Source organism: Festucalex cinctus, chromosome 10 (assembly GCF_051991245.1).
Source record: "Festucalex cinctus isolate MCC-2025b chromosome 10, RoL_Fcin_1.0, whole genome shotgun sequence".
NCBI classification, from domain to species: domain Eukaryota; kingdom Metazoa; phylum Chordata; class Actinopteri; order Syngnathiformes; family Syngnathidae; genus Festucalex; species Festucalex cinctus.
The window spans coordinates 26,197,753-26,218,639 of record NC_135420.1 but is presented as its reverse complement, the minus strand read 5'-3'; the positions used below and the strand labels follow the sequence as shown (position 1 = coordinate 26,218,639).

General features: G+C 41.8%; 2 protein-coding genes and 2 long non-coding RNA genes across 5 annotated transcripts in view; 2 read left to right on the top strand and 2 right to left on the bottom strand.

Moving 5' to 3' along the window:
* LOC144027755 (uncharacterized) overlaps positions 1 to 7,738 on the bottom strand; it is a 30,153-nt gene extending 22,415 nt beyond the window's left edge. The window contains exons 1-3 of the long non-coding RNA XR_013285532.1: positions 7,575 to 7,738; positions 6,987 to 7,091; positions 134 to 255 (exon numbers count right to left, since the gene is read on the bottom strand). This is a non-coding gene — a long non-coding RNA (uncharacterized LOC144027755). The remainder of the gene's footprint in view (positions 1 to 133; positions 256 to 6,986; positions 7,092 to 7,574) is intronic.
* Positions 1 to 8,116, top strand: part of LOC144026729 (uncharacterized) — a 65,795-nt gene extending 57,679 nt beyond the window's left edge. Inside the window, exon 3 of the long non-coding RNA XR_013285285.1 lies at positions 8,048 to 8,116. This is a non-coding gene — a long non-coding RNA (uncharacterized LOC144026729). The remainder of the gene's footprint in view (positions 1 to 8,047) is intronic.
* LOC144026728 (kynurenine--oxoglutarate transaminase 3-like) lies at positions 8,116 to 13,794 on the bottom strand. The gene is made up of 13 exons (XM_077533672.1): positions 13,398 to 13,794; positions 12,660 to 12,729; positions 12,517 to 12,581; positions 12,303 to 12,447; positions 11,665 to 11,901; positions 11,404 to 11,526; positions 11,208 to 11,328; positions 10,411 to 10,487; positions 9,707 to 9,796; positions 9,440 to 9,626; positions 9,076 to 9,149; positions 8,691 to 8,777; positions 8,116 to 8,618 (listed from the first exon to the last, which is right to left on the bottom strand). The coding sequence occupies exons 2-13, from the start codon at positions 12,726 to 12,728 to the stop codon at positions 8,562 to 8,564; spliced, it is 1,332 nt and encodes a 443-aa protein (XP_077389798.1). The 5' UTR covers position 12,729; positions 13,398 to 13,794; the 3' UTR covers positions 8,116 to 8,561.
* lrrc8c (leucine rich repeat containing 8 VRAC subunit C) lies at positions 13,034 to 20,496 on the top strand. Of its 2 annotated transcripts, XM_077533665.1 has the most exons (4): positions 13,034 to 13,700; positions 14,220 to 14,531; positions 15,322 to 15,467; positions 16,570 to 20,496. In XM_077533665.1, the coding sequence occupies exons 1-4, from the start codon at positions 13,373 to 13,375 to the stop codon at positions 18,799 to 18,801; spliced, it is 3,018 nt and encodes a 1,005-aa protein (XP_077389791.1). In that variant the 5' UTR covers positions 13,034 to 13,372; the 3' UTR covers positions 18,802 to 20,496. The 2 variants fall into 2 exon arrangements, with proteins under 2 accessions (XP_077389791.1, XP_077389792.1); XM_077533666.1 differs by lacking the exon at positions 13,034 to 13,700 and having other exon boundaries at positions 14,381 to 14,518.
* The last annotated feature ends 391 nt before the right edge of the window (positions 20,497 to 20,887 follow it).

Sequence of the window (20,887 nt, the reverse complement as noted above, 5' to 3'; positions counted from 1 at the left end):
ATCCTTTTTGGATTAAAGGTGAAATGTCCTCAACCAACAAGAACAACCCAGTTGCTTTGAGTTAACCCTTGTGGATGAGTGACTCGTAAAGTAGGAGTGTCCGTAAAAATAAATAAATAAATCCTTTACTCACCTGGGTCCAGTGTCGGGCTAGTGGTCTGTGAATAGGCCTTGAATAGACTCTTCGCTCCAGTTGTCAGCCATTCCCAGCGAGGCCTGAGGAGTGCGATTCCTCCAATGGTTGGAATAAACATCCTGGGGTTGGAATGAAAACTCAGTATGTCAATCTAGAAAGCAGGGGTGGTGAAACCCTGGTCCTTCAAGATGATCAGGATCGTTATCGGGCTTCTACAAAGCTTGCTGCTGATCATTTGAATCAGCTGTGTTGGAAGAGGGAGACATTTAAAACAGGCAGGACAGCGGCTCTTGAGGATGGAAGTTCCCTACCCCTGATTTAACTGTTGACTTCCATACAATTTAAAAGAAAAAAAAAATCCTCAACCAATACGTAGTTTTCTTTTTCGAATTTTATGTAATTTGGATTTTAGTAAGTTGCAGGGCCAAAATGAAACGGGCGCAATTGTTGATACAGTCAAGCCAGAGTGTAATAAAAAAGCAGGAATAACAAAGAAGTAATTCCGCAATTAGTCCAATAAATTAGAGCGAAACAACAACTTTTAAAACTTTATGTGAAGTAAATGTTTTATTTTTTATTTTTTCCTGCCTGGGTCGTAACGACTTGTTTAAGTGCAGCGCATATTTCCACAAGGAATGGAGGATTAAAAGATTATTTGCCTCACAAACATAAACACTCACACACCCACAGTCATATTTGATAAGTAGCATTAATTAGCCAAAGATAAAAGTAAACACAAAATGAAAAACATGGCAATTGATGGCAGGGGCTATTAAGAATTTACCTTCTTAATTAAGCCACGCTTGAGCTTCACTGTGTGCGTGTGGTGCCGGATGCAAACAACAAGTCATCCCCAGACCATAAAGTGCACATTAGACGCTCCCGCCGTAATCACAAAGGTAATTCACAGCCGCCGCAAATGCGGATAATTAGTCTGCTATTGGTAGAAATGAGGCCATTATGAAAGCCTTCCCTGCGTGATTAACTGTTAATAACGTCGCCTGTTAGGACGGATTGTGCCGCATCCCGCACGCATTAGTGGAGAGGACGCCGGGCCGGCGACGTCTTCTTTTTTTTTTTTTTTTGGACCCTCCGCACGGGGGCGTGGTGGCGTTTTCTTTGCCCGGCGGGACCCCACTCACTTTCTATTCTTGAAAAAAAAAAAGACGGCGTCCGGCACCGCTCCGGCCGCGAGGAACAGCTGCGCGGCGCTAACGAGGCGGGGCCCTCGCTCGCTCGGGCTCCGGGGTACGTAAACAATGACTTAATGAGAATGGCTGCCATTACTGTAATTAACACAGAGCACGTCAAAGCGCTGTCAGAGTTTCAGGAAGGTCTCGCGTTCAAGGGGGCTGGCATGCAATGACCACAGCACCCCCATCCACCCACCACCACCACCACTACATCGTTCACCACCACCCGGGACATAAATAGAATTAATGAACACACAAAACCCACAGCAATGAAACCAGCCAGCCTCACACTCAAGACATTAAATATTCTCTCTAATTTGTCCCCAACTACAAAAATGGTCAGCTTGCTGTAAAAATAAATAAATAAATAAAATAAAATAAAAAATTTACTTATGTTACTATTTTTTGTAATAGAAACACACTATTATCCAACATTAAAATTGTATTAACTGCCTTAACTAATTAGGAAAATGAACCTCAAACCTTTCGAGGACTTGTGGATTTGGTTACCAAATCAACTAATAGTAGGGATGTTCCATACCACGCCGATACCGATACCAAGTACTGATACCAATAGTACTTTTGATGCATAAAATTTCCCACATTTAAACAGTGACTAAAAGAAAGACCTATATTATCCCAATATAACATTTTTTTTTTCCTTAAAAATGCTTGGCAATTTTCTATTCTTCCCATTTCTAGTTCCTGATGGTAAAACAACCACAAGATTGTGAAATACAGTCGGGTATCGGCCCAATATAGATACCTGGTAACAGTACTCGCCCAAACTAACACAATTGTTGATGACTAAAAATATTCCTCCTTGACTATTTTTTTTTTGTGTAAATCTTTTTATTTAAATAAAGTTGAGTTGATGTAACCATCGTCTAGTTTCAACTGGAAAAACGCTATGTAATGTCAGGAGCTACGTGATGTAAAGAATCTTGAATCTCTTTACTTGATCAACAGCCAATCAGATGATTCCATGTCAGTCCTGTTACCCACATGTCTAGTCACAGCCAATCCGATCAATTGACTGTCTATTTAAGAGAAGTGTGTGTTTGTCGGATTATTACCTCGGTTCCTCTGTGCATCTCCACAGCACAACGGGGCTTGGAGTCTCGTGATTCTTGATGCATTCTCGTTGTTTCTCATCTAGTCAAGTTTGTTCTACGCCTCTCGATGTTACGCGAATAAAGAGTTAAAATCTTATTCGTGTCTGCGCTTTTGGGATCCAACCTCAGAACGTAACACAGTGAAAGATTATAAACTCACCAACATGAAAAATTAAAAATAGCTCTCCCTTGTAAGAAAATGATTGTATTTATTTTGTGCTTCCCGTTTTGGGGAACTTTTTGCTAGATGAAAGATTCTAAACTCACCGAAAACAAATTTCTTAAAAATGGCTAATCTTTAAAATAATAATAATAATAAAATAAAGAGTATAAAATCATCAAAATTTCTTAAAAATGGCTAGTCTTTAAAAAAATAAAATAAAATTAAAAAAAACCCTTTATATTCATCGTCTGTTAATCCCCTGACCTCAACCCCATGGAGAACTGTATTTTGTTCAGTAAATTCCAGTTAGTACAGAAGTTAATTTGATTGTTGATGATGAAAAAAAATATTTACTGAAAATTGCCTTAACTATTTTGGAAAATAACTAAACAGCATAACGTGGAAGCAGCATATAAAGTATTGCAAACTTTTTGACAACTTTTTGCCAGGTGAAAGGTTATAAACTCACCATAATGAAATCCTTCCAAATATAGCAAATCCATTTTTTTTAATAAATAAAGAAAAGAGCATTTGTAGAAAAAGATTCATGTTCTTATCGTCCGACGAGAAAGATAGCGACTGAAGCGTCTTAACAAGAAAACAGTGCCGATAAAAGCTTTAATTTCCTATCGCGGTCCGAGATCTCAACGTCAATCTGTGTGTTCTTTATTTCGGCCCAAAAACCTTTCAACAGTCCAGTTCCTGGAAATGAAAGGCAGCAGATTAAAATATCATTAGGTGGCCCCTAATTGAAATCAACTTGAATTCAATTCTCGGGCAGGTCTGTTCTTTCTCTCGTCGTGCATCTGGTTTGTGCCAGTTTGAAGCGCTTAAATGGAGTTTGTGCACCGCTTTGATTGCAGCAGATGGGCCATGTTTAAAAAAAAAAAAAAAAAAAAAAAAAAAAAAAAAGCATAATAATATTTAATAATCAAAACCCTCGCAAACAACAGCCGCCGAGTGAAGTAATCTGCAAAAGTGTGCGGCTTCATTTGCATAATTGACGCATGTGTAAAGCCCCCCCTGCCGATGAGTGATGAAGACAATAAAAGATGTTGCTAAAATTGGGAACAATAACAGCAAAATTTCATCAGGGCCCGCGCACGCTCTGATTAATCTGCTCTTGCAAATCAGCGCTGCAGGGGGGCGCGCGCCAAAGGTGGGGGTTGCAAGATCTTCAAGGGAGGCAGGTGATTAACACCCCCCACCCCCTTGCTCGAGTGCCGCCTTCCCCCAATTAGACGCCTCCCCCAGTCAGATACGAAACAGGTAGTAACTAACTGTTGTTCACAAATTTCCTCATTTGAACTCTGTTGCTAACCAAAACAGCAGCACATACAGTATAAGAAAGATAGTTGGATTGTGCTTGTTCTATTCACTCAGGACTGCTGAAGTGGAGACTAAAGGGGAAAAAAAAAAAAAAGAACGGAAAAGGGCTAAAGGCCTGGAAAAAATGTCAAGTCAAGACTTGACACAGTTTGGCTAAGTCGACGGTTGGCAGGCTTGATGCAGTTGCTTCTGCTGTTTTGGTGAGCAACAGGAATCGAATGGGCTCAGAAGTTGTAAAAGACCAAAACAGGTCATGTGACCACCCCCAAACGCCATTTAGCTTAGCTGATTATTATTATTATTATTAGTAGTATTATTATTATTATTATTATTATTATTAGCGATTTGTAATCACTCGCTATGACTGCGTCAAATTGAACTTATTAATGTAAGACAATGAGGGCGCCTCATTCATATTCAGCCCATCTAATTAGCAATTTATCGCCGTGCAACGTCGTCTATCTGGCCGATCAGCCAGATAACAAAATAATAATCAGAATGATAAAGCGGCCCCCATTTGCATTCACGCCGCGCACATTCTGCTCTGATTTACATGTCAAGTGTTAACTTTTTCATTTTTGACCTAATTCCTAATCTAACTTTACATGAGTAGGCTTTGAGACGTTAGCTTAGTCTTTTTTTTTTCTCTTTTTTTTTAAGTCGATGACTTATCTGATTTTACGCTGACCTGAAATCGACTGTGCTACAGCACCCTCTGCCGGCTCAAAGATGTACTGCAAGGAGATGACTGGAAGATAACCTTTAACTGTTTTCCAGAGCTCTAAATATTTTTCCCAATGATATAAGCTACTAGTGGGGTATTTAGTCACGATTTTCCATGAAGTGTGTGAAACTAGCTCGAATGGAATGAAAACCTGTGTTGGGGTATGACATTAACACAACACCAACATTTGATGTATTTTTTTCATCACAATATTTGTCAACTTCAGAATCTCGTCTTCCTTTTCCAGCTCAGATTTTCAAGGTGAAACTGTGTCTAAAACTGGTTTACGTTCCACGAGACGCATTTCACGCAATAACGCATTCCGGTCATGGAGACCATGTTAGCAATTTGCACCCTGCGAGCGTCAAGTGCGTAAAAAGCGGCGGTCGTCACCCCCTTTAACCGTCGCATTGTCCCGTAAATCCCGTCGGCGTCGGGACGACGTCCGTTTTGATTTGAAAGTCGTCGGCGCAATTAGGGAAATGTAGGTTGGAAAATAAACAGGCAGACGCCACCGCAAATTAATTATGCGTCCGGCAAGCTGTCAGATTGTGGGCCATATGGCCAGCGTGGGAACGTGTATTAATGGCGGGGTTATTGGGGGGTTTATCGGGAAAGGATGGGGGGGAGCATGTAGGCCTGCCACTCTGAAATTCTCACAGATATTTGAGGGCGGGACCTTGTCACTGAGAGGCCAACAAGAACTTCAGATTGCCGCTTCATTCCCATGAACTGATTCGCTGACGGCTGTAGACGACGTCAATGATCCATTTTAACCGGGTTGCCAAGTCAAGTAAACAATAGCTTGAAATCCTAATTTGAGACCCCCACAACCTCATTTGACACAAACTTGAAATCACACGTTGACACACTAACTTCAAGCCATAACTGTGTCTTGAAAACTTTAAAAGTACAAAGTAAACCTGGCTTTGAACCAGCTTGATTTTGAAACCATAAAACTCGTTTGAAGCTGTTACGTTCTGGAGGTTGGATCCCAAAAACGCAGACACAAGATTTTAACTATTTATTCACATCGAGAGGCGTGGAACTAACTTGACTTGACCAGAAACAATGAGAAGGACAGAGGAATAATTCGACAAAACACACACTTCTCAGTTAGGCTTATATAGACAGTGAATCGATCATATTGGCTGTGGTTAGTTAGACATGTGGGTAACAGGACTGACATGGAATTATCTGATTGGCTGTTGACCAGATAAAGAGATTAAAGATTCTTGACATCACATAGCTTCTGACATCACGTAACTTAAGACCAGTTGAAACGAGATGCCGGTTACATCAGTTCAAAACAGACACTTGACCTCACGATCATGACCCAAACATAACCCTTGCATGACCCAAACTTAACCCTGGCATGACCCAGTCATGACAGAAGTACTTACCTGGCTTTACACGAAAGCTGTGTTTCGAAACCCTTCTCTGAAAGGGAAACCTTGGACTGAAATATGAACCCAGACTTGAAGCCTGAATTTGAAGTTCAAACCTTCAAAGCCTTAACTCTGGATTTAAACCCACACTTCAAAGCTGAACCCTCTCTTGAAATCCTACTATGAAAGCCTATCCCTGGTTTAAAACCCTCAAACAGGTGTGAAACGTTAATTAGAAGCCCTTAACCCATCTTGAAACTACTTTGAAAGTGGAACACAAGCTTGAAACCCCAATTTGAAACTGTGCTTTGAAACCCTAACAGTCTTAAAACGTAATGTGTTCTCTTAACCCTGTTTAAGACTCACTTTGAAACTCAATTTAGAAAGATTTAGTTATTTTTTAAAGCCTAAACCAGTCTTCATACTCCAAAGTCTACCCTTTACTTGAAAACCCTAATCCAAAATCCAAGTACTGTCTTGAAATCTTACTTTGAAAGCACAACCCTGTCTTGAAGCCCTACTTAAAGTACTGTAATAGCGCCTGGAGGACACCATGTGCACGTGCGGTATCAGGTTTCCGGGTCGCCATTAACCTCATTGACGGTGATAGGAGATTATTGGCACAATCAGCGTAATTTGCATAAATGATGGCGGGATTATTACGACGGCGGCAGACGACTAATCCGCGCTCATGTGATGCCTGCGTGTCTGAGAAAAGCGCAGATAAACTGCACGGAAAATGTTCTCACACCGCATCACAACACACACCACGATGATCATTCCACTTAGTATCAGAAATACAGAAATAGTGCCTATTGGGGTTATTAAAAACATTAGGTGGCTGAAAATTCTTATCACAATGGAAACCTTAACCCTGTCTTGAAACCCCAAATCTTGTCTTGAAAACCGTATACCTGTCGAACGCAAGGCAGGCTCACCTGTTTTCTGGGTTTGGTCATGTGACGTCATGTTCGCATGCTGAGCACTGGCGATGTCATTTGCAGTCGCCAGCAAGAGACTGGAGAAGACAAAATGGCCGCCCCCTGAGATGGATACAAACAGATGGATTTTGCTGCTTAATTAATATTACACAAATGTAATATAAACTCGCAATATCGTTTTTAGGCTAATGGGGCCGCATATAACAGGTGTGAATAAAAAATGCGCTATTATTCCGTCCAGCCAAACCGGAAGCACGTCATTTTTTGAGAGCCCAGGGATCAATTAATCAAATTGGCTAATATCCTTTAACCTCTTTGGTGTGAATTGCTTGTATTGTATACAATGTTTGTATTCAATTTCCTCGCATATGTTATTTCAATACAACTTTAAAAAAAATCTAATTTCAATAACTAGCTAAAAATGTATATACATGTAGCCTATTTATTGTAAATAGTTATTTACAGCAGTGTAAAAAAGTTGTGTGAACAGAAAGTCGAACGCTTTCGAGCGAACTACATTACAACCAACGGGCGAGCTCAAAATGGACGCCACATGCATGGCAAACGTCAAGGCGGCGAACTGACCTTGGCCACAAAGCACTTTTTTTTTTTGTTTAGTTTGTTGATAAATAAACACACGGTGGGCTATCTGCCGTCCAGATTATCGCAGTTTTGTTTTAACACGGCAATAAAGCTGCGTTGCTCACAAATGGTCGCCACCTGACCAAATACTTGATTAGTCACCGCAAATGGCTGTTTCCGTGATGACGTCATTGGACGAGTAGCTAAGTTTACTTTGCCTATTTTATTTTATTGACCATATTTAGGTACGTGTTTGTATTGTTCGTTTTGTTTTACATTCTATTACATGATTTATAAAATTTAATTTTAGATTCAAGTGTTAAAACTTTTCTATTTTTGTTAGGTACACCTAAACAAGGTAACGAGATACCATTGTGCAAATATACTCAGATTTACAAATATAAACGTTATTAGTATAAATTTTAATCATACTCTTTATGCTTCGGTTGCAATTGTTGTGCTTTGTCTCCCTCTAGTGGTCTGGTAGACATCTCGCAGGCAGAAACTACCACCAGATTCAAGTCAACCAAAGATAGGCAACAGGTACAAAAACGTGATTTAATATTTTATTAAAAACTTGTTGGGACACAATATACCCAATACAGGACAGTAGGCAAAATACTGTATACTCATACTGGACTGCTTGAAACGTGCAGTACGTGCAGCTCAAACCCTATTGTAGAAAACTTTATTTATTTCAGTAGTTCACGTCAAAATGTATGTAAGAAAAAAAATGTGAAATATTCCAATCTGTCTATAATATGAGTTTCACTAAAACTGCTCATCGTAAATAAGTGCTTTGTTTGGGGATATGAAAACAGCACGATTCAATATTATTTATAACCGGCCAAGTGGAAGCAACACAGATGCAAAATTAGATGGAGCAAAGAATCGAACCTTGAGGCACTCCATTGGTTTCCCAATACAAAAGATATACAGAATTATGTTTTATCTCCAACTGTGGGGTTAAACAAATATTCAGCTGCTGCTTCAAGATGAATTCCAATTCTTCAGGATGAGTTCTGCCGCGTCCAGAGTTTCATCTCTCTGTTACCACAAATATACAATATATACAGTAAATAATAATTATGACAAACAAAAAAACTGCCTGATGTTTACCTTGATGAAGCAAAGACGAATATATTTCTCAAAGTCCTTGGTGGATTCCTCCCCAACAAACGCCGTGACAGGAATGGCCGCCAGTTTCTACATCAAATATCACGTTATAAAATAATAATAATAATAATAATAATAATAATTGAGGTAGTGCCTCTCGGAATGTTTTAAAAATAAAGTCCCAGAAGCCAGTTTCATAAGTTGACACAAAAAGTCTCATCAAGACATGCTGGAAAAGACACACGAAGTTCGCCATTTTGGTTTGAAACAGCTGTAACCGGTTTTCGGCTAAATTTGGGCACTTCCACGGGTCCTTCAAAGGTGAACTCGTCCTAAAAATTGAAGCACATATCGTGGCACAAATATAGATATAACTCGGTCAATTTACCTTTTCTTTAATCATCCACTTGACAAATTTGTAGTCATAGGCTTCGTCGCTGACCATGTGCGACAGGTCCTGATCTACAGGTTCACAAAAACAAACAGGCATCAACATCCACAAGTTCCTCCCACTCTTAAAAATGCTATCTTTAAAGAAAACAATCAATTTATCGCCCATTCATTCACAACTCTGATGAAGGGACTCTAGTCAAACGCTCATCCCCAGCAGCGACGTTAGCAGTTAGCATTTAGCCTAGCTGCCAACTATCCCTATGATATCCCTTTAAAAATACTACTCAAGACAAAACTAACAAATGAATGTCTTAAAAGTGGCTAAAAATGGAGTAGCTAGCATTAGCACAGGAGCTCACTTAGCGCGGTGATGTCTGCCAACATGAAGTAACCTCCCTCGGGGATGATTGGTGACAGTCCGGCCTCCCGCAGGATGGCGGCCAGCCGGTCCCGCTTCCCCTCCAGCTCCTCGGCCAGCGACGTGAAGTAGCACTCGGGCTGACCCATCAGCTCGTAGTTCAGGAGCAAACTTTGCGCCACAGCCTCCTGCCAGGAAACCGACTCGTTTGTTACGTTCCCAAAACTTTCTTCGGTTTCATTGCTGTACTTTCCCCCCTCACACTTGCCTGTAGTGGCGTTGGGCAGGTGTACAGCGTGTTCTGCATGACTGTTTGGAGATGACGGATCAGGTGCTCGGGTCCAATAGACCAACCAAGCTAAGAGAGGAGATGACAAATTCCAATATACTCCATTTGTAAAAACACAAGAACTCAAACAGCCTTCTCAATAGCATTTAGAGTACATCTTGAAAACAGAAAATTCCATTATCCTTCAACTAGTCACCCAAAAATAACAATTAACCAGTTAATTGATAGTTCATTTTCCCCAGAACCGTTTAAGGAAATTTAGTTGAACGTATGCCCCTAGCAAGTGACTTTAGCTATTAGCTTAGCTCGGATGCTATGTTTTGAACACTGAAAATTCCTTCATCTTTTCAAAAATACCAGAAGCATTCATAAAAAAATAACAAATAATTTATTAATAGTTAATTTTCGCCGTAAGTGCTGAAAGAAATTCAGTCAAATGTGCATCCCTGCCATTAGCAGTTAGCATTTAGCCTAGATCAACTGCTATATCTTCAACAATGAAAATGTCTTCATTTAAAAAAAAAACAACTACTATCAATTAACTGATTCTTAATTTTCCGCAAAAGGAAATAAATGAGGGAGGGAAGCGTTATCAAAAATGTCCATCCACAGCGGCAATGTGGTTTGCCATTTTGGTTTGACGCGGCCGTTTCAGGGTCACGTTGTTCAAAATGGTGTCTCACTTTCCAGCCGGTGACGCTGAAGGTCTTCCCCGCGCTGCCGATGGTGATGGTTCGATCCCACATTCCGGGCAATGTCGCTGCAAAGATGCCAAACAATTTCAAATTTCAGTCAATCAATTTGCAACCAACAAAAATGCATAAAGTTTTATTTAAATTATAAAATATTAAACCATTTTTTAAATTCTTTATAATCAACATAAATGAAATAATGATTTTATATGAATAAAAGGTTTTTACTGTATATGTAAAATTGCTTATTTTACTTTTTCTTTTTTAAACTTTATTTACAATAAATGTACCGTTTATTAGATAAATTAATGTATTGTTTTTAATGTATAAAATAGGGGTGTCAGGCGATTAAAATTTTTAATCGTAATTAATCGCATAACTTCAATAGGTAACTCACATTTAATTGCAAATTTTATCTGTTCTAAATGTACAATTTTTTTTCTATATTTTCATACTCCTGTTAACATAAACGTGGGGGAAAAATGTTAAAGTAGTAGAGCTATGGCTGCATCTTTTAATAATTGATACCGTAATTTTATAATAATTCATAAAATTTTGTTAAAATTAAAAAGATGCCACTAGATGGCATAATTGCATTTGTAATAGGTGGCAGCTCAGTGCAGTTTTCTTTTCATAGTAACAGCTATCTAATCTTTAACATGAAGTAACTTGTGAATTTTTGCACATTTTTAAAATTGTAAAATACAACTTGAGCTCAGTCTCCACAAATATGCATTATTTATTAAATTTATTACTGCTAAATCTGTTGCGTTTCCCGCCTCACGTACCAATTTTATGATGCTGGTGTCCACGGTAGACCATCCACTCGTAGACCTCGTCGCTGAAGCACAACGTGTCGTGTTTGACGCACAAGTCGGCGATCGTCTGCAGCTCCTCTCTGGTGAAAACCTGCAGGAAGGATTACCTCGTCGGAAGTGGGCGGGGCCTATATTGGCTTTGGGTGTTTGTTTTTGTCCTACATGCCTTCCCGATGGGGTTGTGAGGGGTATTGATGAGGATGGCCTTGGTCTTGGAGTTGAATTTACTGGCTAGCTCGTCCGGATCCAGGAACCAGTCCGCGCTGGTGGTGGTTTTCTGGCCGGATTTCTGACATATGGAAAATCACCAGCTCATTTTTTGGCAATATTAATTGATGATCCATTCAGTAATCTCATTCTTTTAAGGCTGATGTTGTAAGATAAGTTTGAAATTATCTATCTACAATGAATTCTGATTGCTGCTCACAGGTCGTAGTGGTATCAGCACCGGTTTGGCCCCCGCCATGCGGACCATGGGCACGTAGCAGTCAAAGAAGGGTTCTATGATGATGACCTCGTCGCCCTCTTCCACCAGAGCGTGCATGGTGCTGAACAAGGAACCGTAGCCGCCCACCGTTACCAAGACTTCTTTTAGTGGGTCGATGGGGCGACCGGACACTTTGCTGTAAACCTGAGAGAGCGCCTGCACCAATGTCGGATGCCCCTATACAGAAGAAAGTCAGCACAAAGACAGACAGAGCATGTTAAGCTAATGCTAATGTGAATTGCCATGTTAGCTGGCTATAGAATACAGTTTTATTATGGTTGTGTTATCCAGATACGATAACAGTGTATCTAAAAGAGTAATGTTATGTTAGCTGGCTGAAGCAGAACAGTTCTACTGTTGCCATGTTAGGTGGCTAACTCTACTGTGTATGTAAAAAGAGAAGTTTGTTGTTGATGTATTAGCATGCTAAAGCTAACACTAGTGGTGGATTTAAAATACGGGTGCACTGAAGTCAAGCTTAGTGGCTAAAGCTAACGGTATACGTTAAAGTTAAGTGTATTGTGGTGATGCTAGCTGGACTAAGCTAACAATATATGCAAACCTAGACAACTACTCACAAAGCTTCGGGTGTACTGGTTCATTTTGTCCACCGACACTGCCTGCACCAGGGCATCCTTGACGTACGGCGGCAGCGAAATATCCGGGAAGCCTTGACCCAGGTTGACGACAGAAGGATCCGCCGCCAGCGACGTAAACGCCACCCTGGGTATTGCCGCCACAAACTTATGTTAGCGTACCAGCCTGTCAAATAATAATGATGAGAATACTCACCAGACGTTCTTGTCCAGTCCTTGGATCCTCCTGGTGTTGCCATGTCGGGTCGCCATCGTCATACGCTGAAATACAACAGAGGCTTAATAATCTGCCATGTTTCTGTTTCGTGCTAAGCATGACACCAACTGTTAACGACTTACCTGCGAGGAACAAAAACTTCTTCGGAAAGCAAACCTGGAGCAGAGTCGGAGCTGTGTGGTCATGCTCATTCTGCAATACAGTGTTTATAGGTTAATAAATAACCTCATTTTGATGAATGACATGCCAGATCATATTTTCACGTCTAATACAAATGTATATGTAAAACAGAGGAACATTTAAATTGATTTTCTGAGAATCGTTGCTAAATTCAATTATGAATTAATTTCTAATATGTTCGTAAAAAGGCCTGAATGTTACTTTTGTGCAGTATATAACTCGAGTGCGCGTTATCATAACTTGCAGTAACGTGGTGGTCCATCGGGTGGCACTCGCTGCTCATTCAATGCTCATAAAAGACGACGACGAAGAAAAACAGGAAGCATCACCAGCAATAACATTGCATTGACCAGTGTTTCACTTTACTAAGTCAAATGTACATTTTAAAATGTGAAATGTATCACTTTACTCCTTCGTGATGTAACAACATTAATTGTTAATAATCGGTAACGTTAAGTCGAGCTTTACCGCAAAATACAAGCAAGACATAAGCAAATCGGGACAACCACCAGTGAGTGCCACTTTATTAAAAAAAAAAAACAGCCCGGCGCCAGTTAAGCACTAACGGGCTTTAAGCATAATCATCGCAGATTCGCTTTCCTGGCACCTCTCTCATTTCGACAACAATACAAATTTGCAATGGCATTAAAAAAAAATGACGGGCCTGCGGCGACACTTACCTACGACACCGCAAGAGGATGCGTTCAAGTGCAAGCCAGGAAGGAGCAGCTTCAGGGCTAACTTATTTGTTCTACGCGTGGGAACTTTTGTTTTTGTTTTGTCGCTTTTAATAAATATAGAGTTAAAAACAGGTGTGATAAACTCTTCTAGTAAAATTCTGTTTGAATCAAAACATTTTTGTTCGAACAAGCGAGTCACCTCTTCTCCAGCGACGGATAATGATTGCGGATGCTCTAGGATCTGTTTTTATGATAGAACCAATGAAGGCACCTCCGTTGGACCACGTGACCTGGAGAAATCAGGTTCGTCTGACTCTGGTCTTTCGTCTTAATTCTAGAACAAACATAATTTTATGCTAAATAATGATTCATGACGTGTTTGGTAATGACTGCCAACACCCAAATGAGCCATACTCTGGCCAAAAATGCATTAGTTAAAATTGAATGATTGTGTTAGATATATAAAAAAGGACGACTTATCAAGATAACACAACTTTTTATCTAAAAACCCCCAAAAACAACTATTTTTCTTACAAAACTAACAATTTTTAGAAACATTACTTTAAATAATAAACAAAAAAAACAACTAAGATTGGCTAAAATTACATGTCATATTTCAAACTCAATTAACAAAAGGATATAAAAGGAAACCCGAATTATAGTTTGAAGTCCAATTTGATACCTTTTGCGATAGTTTGTGTAACTGATACATTTAATAATAATAATAATAATAATAATAATAATAATAAACTAAGTAGGCTACAAATAATGTGTAAATATCAAATGTTACAGATAAATCCCTATTTGTAACATTTTACTCAGATGGAAGGCGGCAAGTTGTTTTGTTCGAGTCTCCGCCTGGCAGTGTTCTGCTCGGTTCGGCTCACATCGTCTCGTGTTTCGTCCACGCCCCGATCCACGTCTACCCCGCCTCCGTTCACGGCATCACCCACGCCCGCCCGGCGAGCGCTCTGCTCCGCACTACTGCACGGCCGAACCCATCTGGAGGCGGGCAGGAAAGCAGGCGGGCAGCGCAAGAACCGCCGCATCCCGGCGATGACGAGGAGACACGACCTAGTGGCCGTTTGAGAGAAGAAGAAGAAAAGACCCTCAAAAGAGAGGTAAACCACCAAGGTAACGTTACTTTTTTCTTTTTTTTTTTTTATTTACTGCAGCATCCTCGCTTATCGTGCATATTTTATTCAACTCAGTCGTTTCCACGAAGCTGCATGAGCGTCTTCATTCTGCACTGCGGTTAGACTGTAGTTTTTCTTAATAGCCTACCTCCCCCAAGGCCAAGGACACACACACACACACACTCACGCACATGCATGTGTTCTTTGTCGTAAGAAGTCTGGGTGTGTTCCAAACATGTCTGTTTTTGGATTCATTCGGAATCGGGGACACATTTCCTGTCAGGAAAGGGATGAGGTGGAGGATGTGTGGCTTGCCGGCTGACTCATCGGGTGGGAACGGGAATTTTCCTTTAGACAAAGTGGACCTTCTTGGCCTCATAACTTCTGAACATCATAACAAGCTAAAATTGGCTCCATAACATTTGAGATAGTCACGTATTAATGAGTTATTATTGGTAATTTGCAGTCATGTGCAGCCACGCTGCATCACTGTTGATAGCTGTTTGGCATATTTAATACAGTAAATGGCCACCATAAACCAAAATGGCTGACCTCCCTGGACTTTTCATGCATGGCTTCTTTTTTGTGGATCTTCTCATGATAGTCTTGCCTACCAAATTTCAGTTGATAATTTACTCAGCTAACTGGTCTTGGAAGCTGAATTTTTAAATAATAGTATGTTGCACTAAAACAGAGAATCCAGTCCATCTCCAGCCGACAGTAATATGTTGCAAAACATGCCATCAGTAATATGCAAGCTCTCCCCCTTCTGTCCTCTGTCATTGCAGGCATCATCATGATTCCCGTGATGGAATTCCGCCAGTTCTCGGAGCAGCAGCCCGCCTTCCGGGTCCTGAAGCCGTGGTGGGACGTGTTCACCGACTACCTATCCGTCATTATGCTCATGATCGGCGTGTTCGGGTGCACGCTCCAGGTCAGTTCTCCGGTTGGCAAACATCCAGACGCGCTAATTTCCAACTGCCTTGGTTTATTTTTTTACAACTTTAACACGGCACCAAAGGAGGCATTCAGCAGCAGCAGGAAAATTCCCCCCCCCCCCCACCCAGTCCCTTCTCGTAAACATATGGCTGCAAACTGCAGATGCTTGACCTTTTTTCTGTGTGCCTTTTCTTGTTATTTTTAGCAGAAACTTGGCACCGTTCAACATAAACAGTACGCCGCTTTTCACGCGCACATAAAGATGTAGTGTGAAAGGGACCCAGCCTTTCTGTGTCGGTCCTTTTCACACAGAAAAAGGAACATGGGATTAAAAAGGAGAACATGTGGCTTAAATCACGAAAGCCACGGTTCAACTTCAAGCCGAGATTATGTGTCGGTACCTTTCACACAGAACAGTGACAGAAAAATTCAGACAGCATGAAAAGATCTTTCGACGGGATTACCAAAGACAGGAAATACAGTTGGCTTTAATTCAGTTGGCTTTAATGTGTGATGCAAAAGGACCTTTCGATACAACCTCCGCCGCCAGGTCGAGTTTGACTGCCCGTTTCTTGGCGGTATAACTTTCACACAAAACAGTGACACAAGAAGAAATCTGGCTTTGACGGGCAACGTGAAAGAGAGCTTTGATACTTACTTCCAAAGCCATAAAAAAATTGTGGATCATCTTTAATCCTCCTATCAAAGTTGGTATCTTTCAAAATGAACAACGTCCCAGACGAAATTGGGCCGTGTGGCAGGTGTTTGATGCTTACCGTCAGAAAAATTTTTGTGGGTTGACTCGGGAAAAGCAACTTTGAAAAGCACTTTGACAGCCGATTTTGATATTGGCTATGATGAAGCTAAGGAATTTGTGGGTTTCCTTCGGTACCTTTCTGAAAGAACAACAAAAGAAAAGAAAAAAAGCGTGAGTTGGCGGGCAGTGGCAGGTAAATTTCCACAAGAACCCGGGAACAAAAAATCTAGAGATACATGTTGACCTGTCCCCTAACTAGCTTCAAACCCCTAACCTATTACTCTGCATTTGGTTGACTGCTACCCTGCTGACACTAGCTTTTGTTTGCATTCTTTCGTAGGTAATGCAAGACAAGATCATCTGCCTCCCGCGCAGAACGTCGTCAACCCCCGACAACACGAGCGAAGTGGCCGTGAAGCCTTTGCATCCCCGTTACAACATCTCGTCCGGGCCGAGAGAAATGAGCGGCCTTAAGACGGACCTGGACCTCCAGCAGTACAGCTACATCAACCAGATGTGCTACGAGAAGGCGCTCCACTGGTACGCCAAGTACTTCCCGTACTTGGTTCTGATCCACACGCTCGTCTTCATGGTGTGCAGCAACTTCTGGTTCAAGTTCCCGGGGTCCAGCTCCAAAATTGAGCACTTTATCTCCATGCTGGGCAAGTGCTTTGACTCCCCTTGGACCACCCGGGCTCTGTCCGAGGTTTCTGGAGAAAACCCAGAGGAGGCGGACCACAAAAAGAGCGGTGCCGCGGCATCCGTGGGAGGCGTTGGTTTGGAGAAGACTCAGTCGCTCCGTTCCATCCCGGACAAAATTGTGGTGGACAAGCCGTCGGCGAGCGTTCTGGATAAAAAGGAAGGTGAACAAGCCAAGGCGCTTTTCGAAAAGGTGAAGAAGTTCCGCTTGCATGTGGAGGAGGGCGACATCCTCTACATCATGTACGTGCGGCAGACGGTTTTCAAGGTGGTCAAGTTCCTGGTCATCGTCATCTACAACAGTTCCTTGGTGGACCAGGTGCGCAACAGGGTGCCCTGTGAGGTGGAGATACAGGACATGACCGGATACAAGGAATTTGAGTGCAACCACACAATGGCGCACCTCTTCTCTAAGCTCTCCTACTGCTACCTGTGCCTGGTGGCGGTCTACGGACTGACCAGCCTGTACACGTCCTACTGGCTGTTCTACCGCTCCCTGAAGGAGTACTCCTTCGAGTATGTGCGTCAGGAAACGGGTATCAGCGACATCCCGGACGTCAAGAACGACTTCGCCTTCATGCTGCACATGATCGACCAGTACGACCCGCTGTACTCCAAGAGGTTTGCCGTCTTCCTGTCCGAGGTCAGCGAGAACAAGCTGAAGCAGCTCAACCTCAACCACGAGTGGACGGCGGAGAAGCTGCGGCAGAGGCTGCAGGTCAACGCCAACAATCGCCTGGAGCTGCAGCTCTTCATGCTGCCCGGCCTACCCGACACGGTCTTGGAGCTAAGCGAGCTGCAGTCGCTCAAGCTGGAGATCATCAACAACGTGAGCATCCCCGCCTCCGTCTCGCAGCTGGAGAACCTGCAAGAGCTCTCGTTGTATCAGTGCTCCATCAAGCTACACACAACGGCCACGTCCTTCCTCAAAGAGAACCTCAAGGTGCTTCGTGTAAAGTTCGATGACGCCAGGGAGTTCCCCAACTGGCTGTACGGCCTCAGGAACCTGGAGGAGCTGCATCTCACGGGGTCACTTTGCCCAGATGCCTCCAAAAACATCATCCTGGAGTCTCTGCGTGAATTGAAGTGCCTGAAGACGCTCTCGCTGAAGAGCAATCTGACCAAGATACCGCAGTCCATCGTGGACGTGTCCAGCCACCTACAGCGGCTCTACCTCCACAACGACGGCACCAAGCTCGTGATGCTGGGCAACCTGAAGAAGATGACGAACCTGACCGAGCTGGAGATGGTGCGTTGTGACCTGGAACGCATACCGCACGTCATCTTCAGCCTTACTGGCTTACAAGAGCTCGACCTGAAGGAGAACAACCTGCGCTCCATCGAGGAGATTGTCAGCTTCCAGCACCTGCGCAAGCTCACCTGCCTGAAGCTCTGGTACAACGGCATCATGTACATCCCCGAGCACATCAAGAAGCTGGGCAGTCTGGAGCGCCTCTACTTCAGCCACAACAAGATTGAGATCTTGCCCTCGCACTTGTTCCTGTGCAACAAGCTACGCTACCTGGACCTGTGCCACAACGACATCCGCTTCATTCCGCCGGAGATCGGCGTCCTGCAGAGCCTGCAGTACTTTTCGGTGGCCTGCAACAAAATCGAGAACCTTCCAGATGAGCTCTTCTTCTGCAAGAAGCTGAAGACGCTGAAACTGGGCAAGAACTCGCTGTCAGTCCTATCGCCAAAGATCTCCTACCTCGCTCAGCTGACCCACCTGGAGCTCAAGGGGAACCATTTTGAGCTCCTGCCCCAGGAGTTGGGCTGCTGCCGGGCGCTCAAGCGCAGCGGTCTGGTGGTAGAGGACGCCTTGTTCGAGACTCTGCCGTCGGACGTCAGGGACCAGATGAAAGCCGAGTAAAGACGCCTTACTGTCACCACAGTGCCTGCTGCTGTTTGCTTCCTGACTTCTTTTGTAGGATCTCACAAGCCCACTTGCACTATTTTTCGTATATCCGTTTTCCGGTTTCCTGTACCCATTTTCAAAGTCCAGCCCTGCCTGGAGCCATTTTCAATTAGCAACATGAAATTTGGTAGATGCGTCTCAAGCAGCTGTGTCTGAAAACTTACAGGAAGTTTGTTTATTTTGGTTTGAAGTATCCATTTTAGCCTCATTTTGACCATCTCCACTCCAAGTTTTCCTTAAAAAAAAAAACTAACATGTCCTAGCCAGTTTCACTTGCAACGTTAAATTTGGTCGATATGTTAATCATGAGTAGACCCACAAAAAAGCTCAAGAAATCATATGAAAAAACACAATTTTAGCCTCATTTGAGATATTTCCAGAAGTCATTCCAAGGTGAATTTGTCCTAGAAATTTTGACCGATTTCTACCAAATCTAAACCACAGACAGACAACACTAAAATGTGAAACTTAGTGGTTGTCATTGCCAGTTATGCTATAAATGAATATAGCATAACTTTTGATAAGACCTACAAAAAAAAAAAGTCTGTAGTAGCCATGTCTGACAAGATGCTGCCATTTTGGTTTGATGCCACCATTTTTGGGTCGTATTCTATACAGGGGTCGTTCAAAAGCGAATCTCCCAAATTTGAACCACATAGTGTATATCAGACAGATTGATGATAAAATCATGACAGTTTTGGCTGTGCGTCGGTGGGAGGAGTATGGAGATAAAATTTGATGACTCGCTACCAAGCAAGAATTATTTCCGCACAATTTTGAAAATTTAAGCCCCAAATGCATATTTTGTTTACCAACATGCAACTTGGTAAGCACATTTTTCTATGTGTAGACCCTCAAGAATGGATATAGAATGGATGACTCCCCATAAAATGCCAATTGATGATTCCACATAGTTTTAGAGTGACTAAACGTCTCTTTGTAGCTGATGTAACTCAGTCAGAATAGAAAAATACCAAAGATAAAAGAATACGTAGTACCGCATCTTTCCCTCTTCTTGTCAAAAAGCTTTTTGAGATGATGCCCTACTGCATATTACAGTTACTCCGTGGAGCTTTGAATCCAGGGCTACTTGACTTTCACCGCAGCTAATAAAAGGCATGAAGGACTAATTGGCCTTATTCAAACTTCATTTACGATGATGGTCACTGGCGGCCACAACATTAGGTTGGCCAGTGTCCACCGTTCATGATATAATGTGAACAAAATAAGAGCTGCATTAAACATAAGATAAAAATCGTCAGTTCTCTGAGATATTAATCTAGCAAAGTGCCATTTTCAGTGCCGTATAAATAATACAAGCTAAAGGGACAAAAACGTGTATACCCAAGTTAGGGACTATCAAAGAAATGCAATATTTAAAATATATCATTTTGTGCACTACATTAATTAAAAGAATCATATTAAATGTATAGTTTATTTTCTAAACGTCTTTGTTTATGCAGTAAAATGAAAACTATTGCAATGCAGTTTTGCTTGCACGGATCCTAGATTGTGCAAGTGTACTTAATAAAATGACCAGAAAGCATTTATGGCTAATATTTATGGCTCAAAAGTTTTTTGTACACATTTTTTGACAACAAAGGGACATAGCATGTAGCTTACATTGAGCCATGCCTTAATTAAAGCACTGTATATTATACAAAGATTATTTTATGATTTAAAATAAAACTTTTGTAACTTTTGTCTGAACTGCTATTATTTCATACCTGATTTTACCTGTCTTGTTTTTCCAATCATCCATTTTCTGACCCACTTCTCCCATGCTGGTTAATGGCATTTCTAATGTCTTAATTATATTTTTTGCTATCCCCCCAAACACCACACATACACTAGTATAATTTGTCTATAAAATTGTTTTAAGTACACCTCTGCATAGGCGCTAATAATACCCCTTGCACACTGCCAATGAGGGCACCACTGCCACCTACTGTAATGGATGTGCAATTACACTTTATTCTAGTGCTTGAAAGTCAACGCAAATAAACAAATAGTGAAAATATCGGGCGGGCTCCTAAGTTGA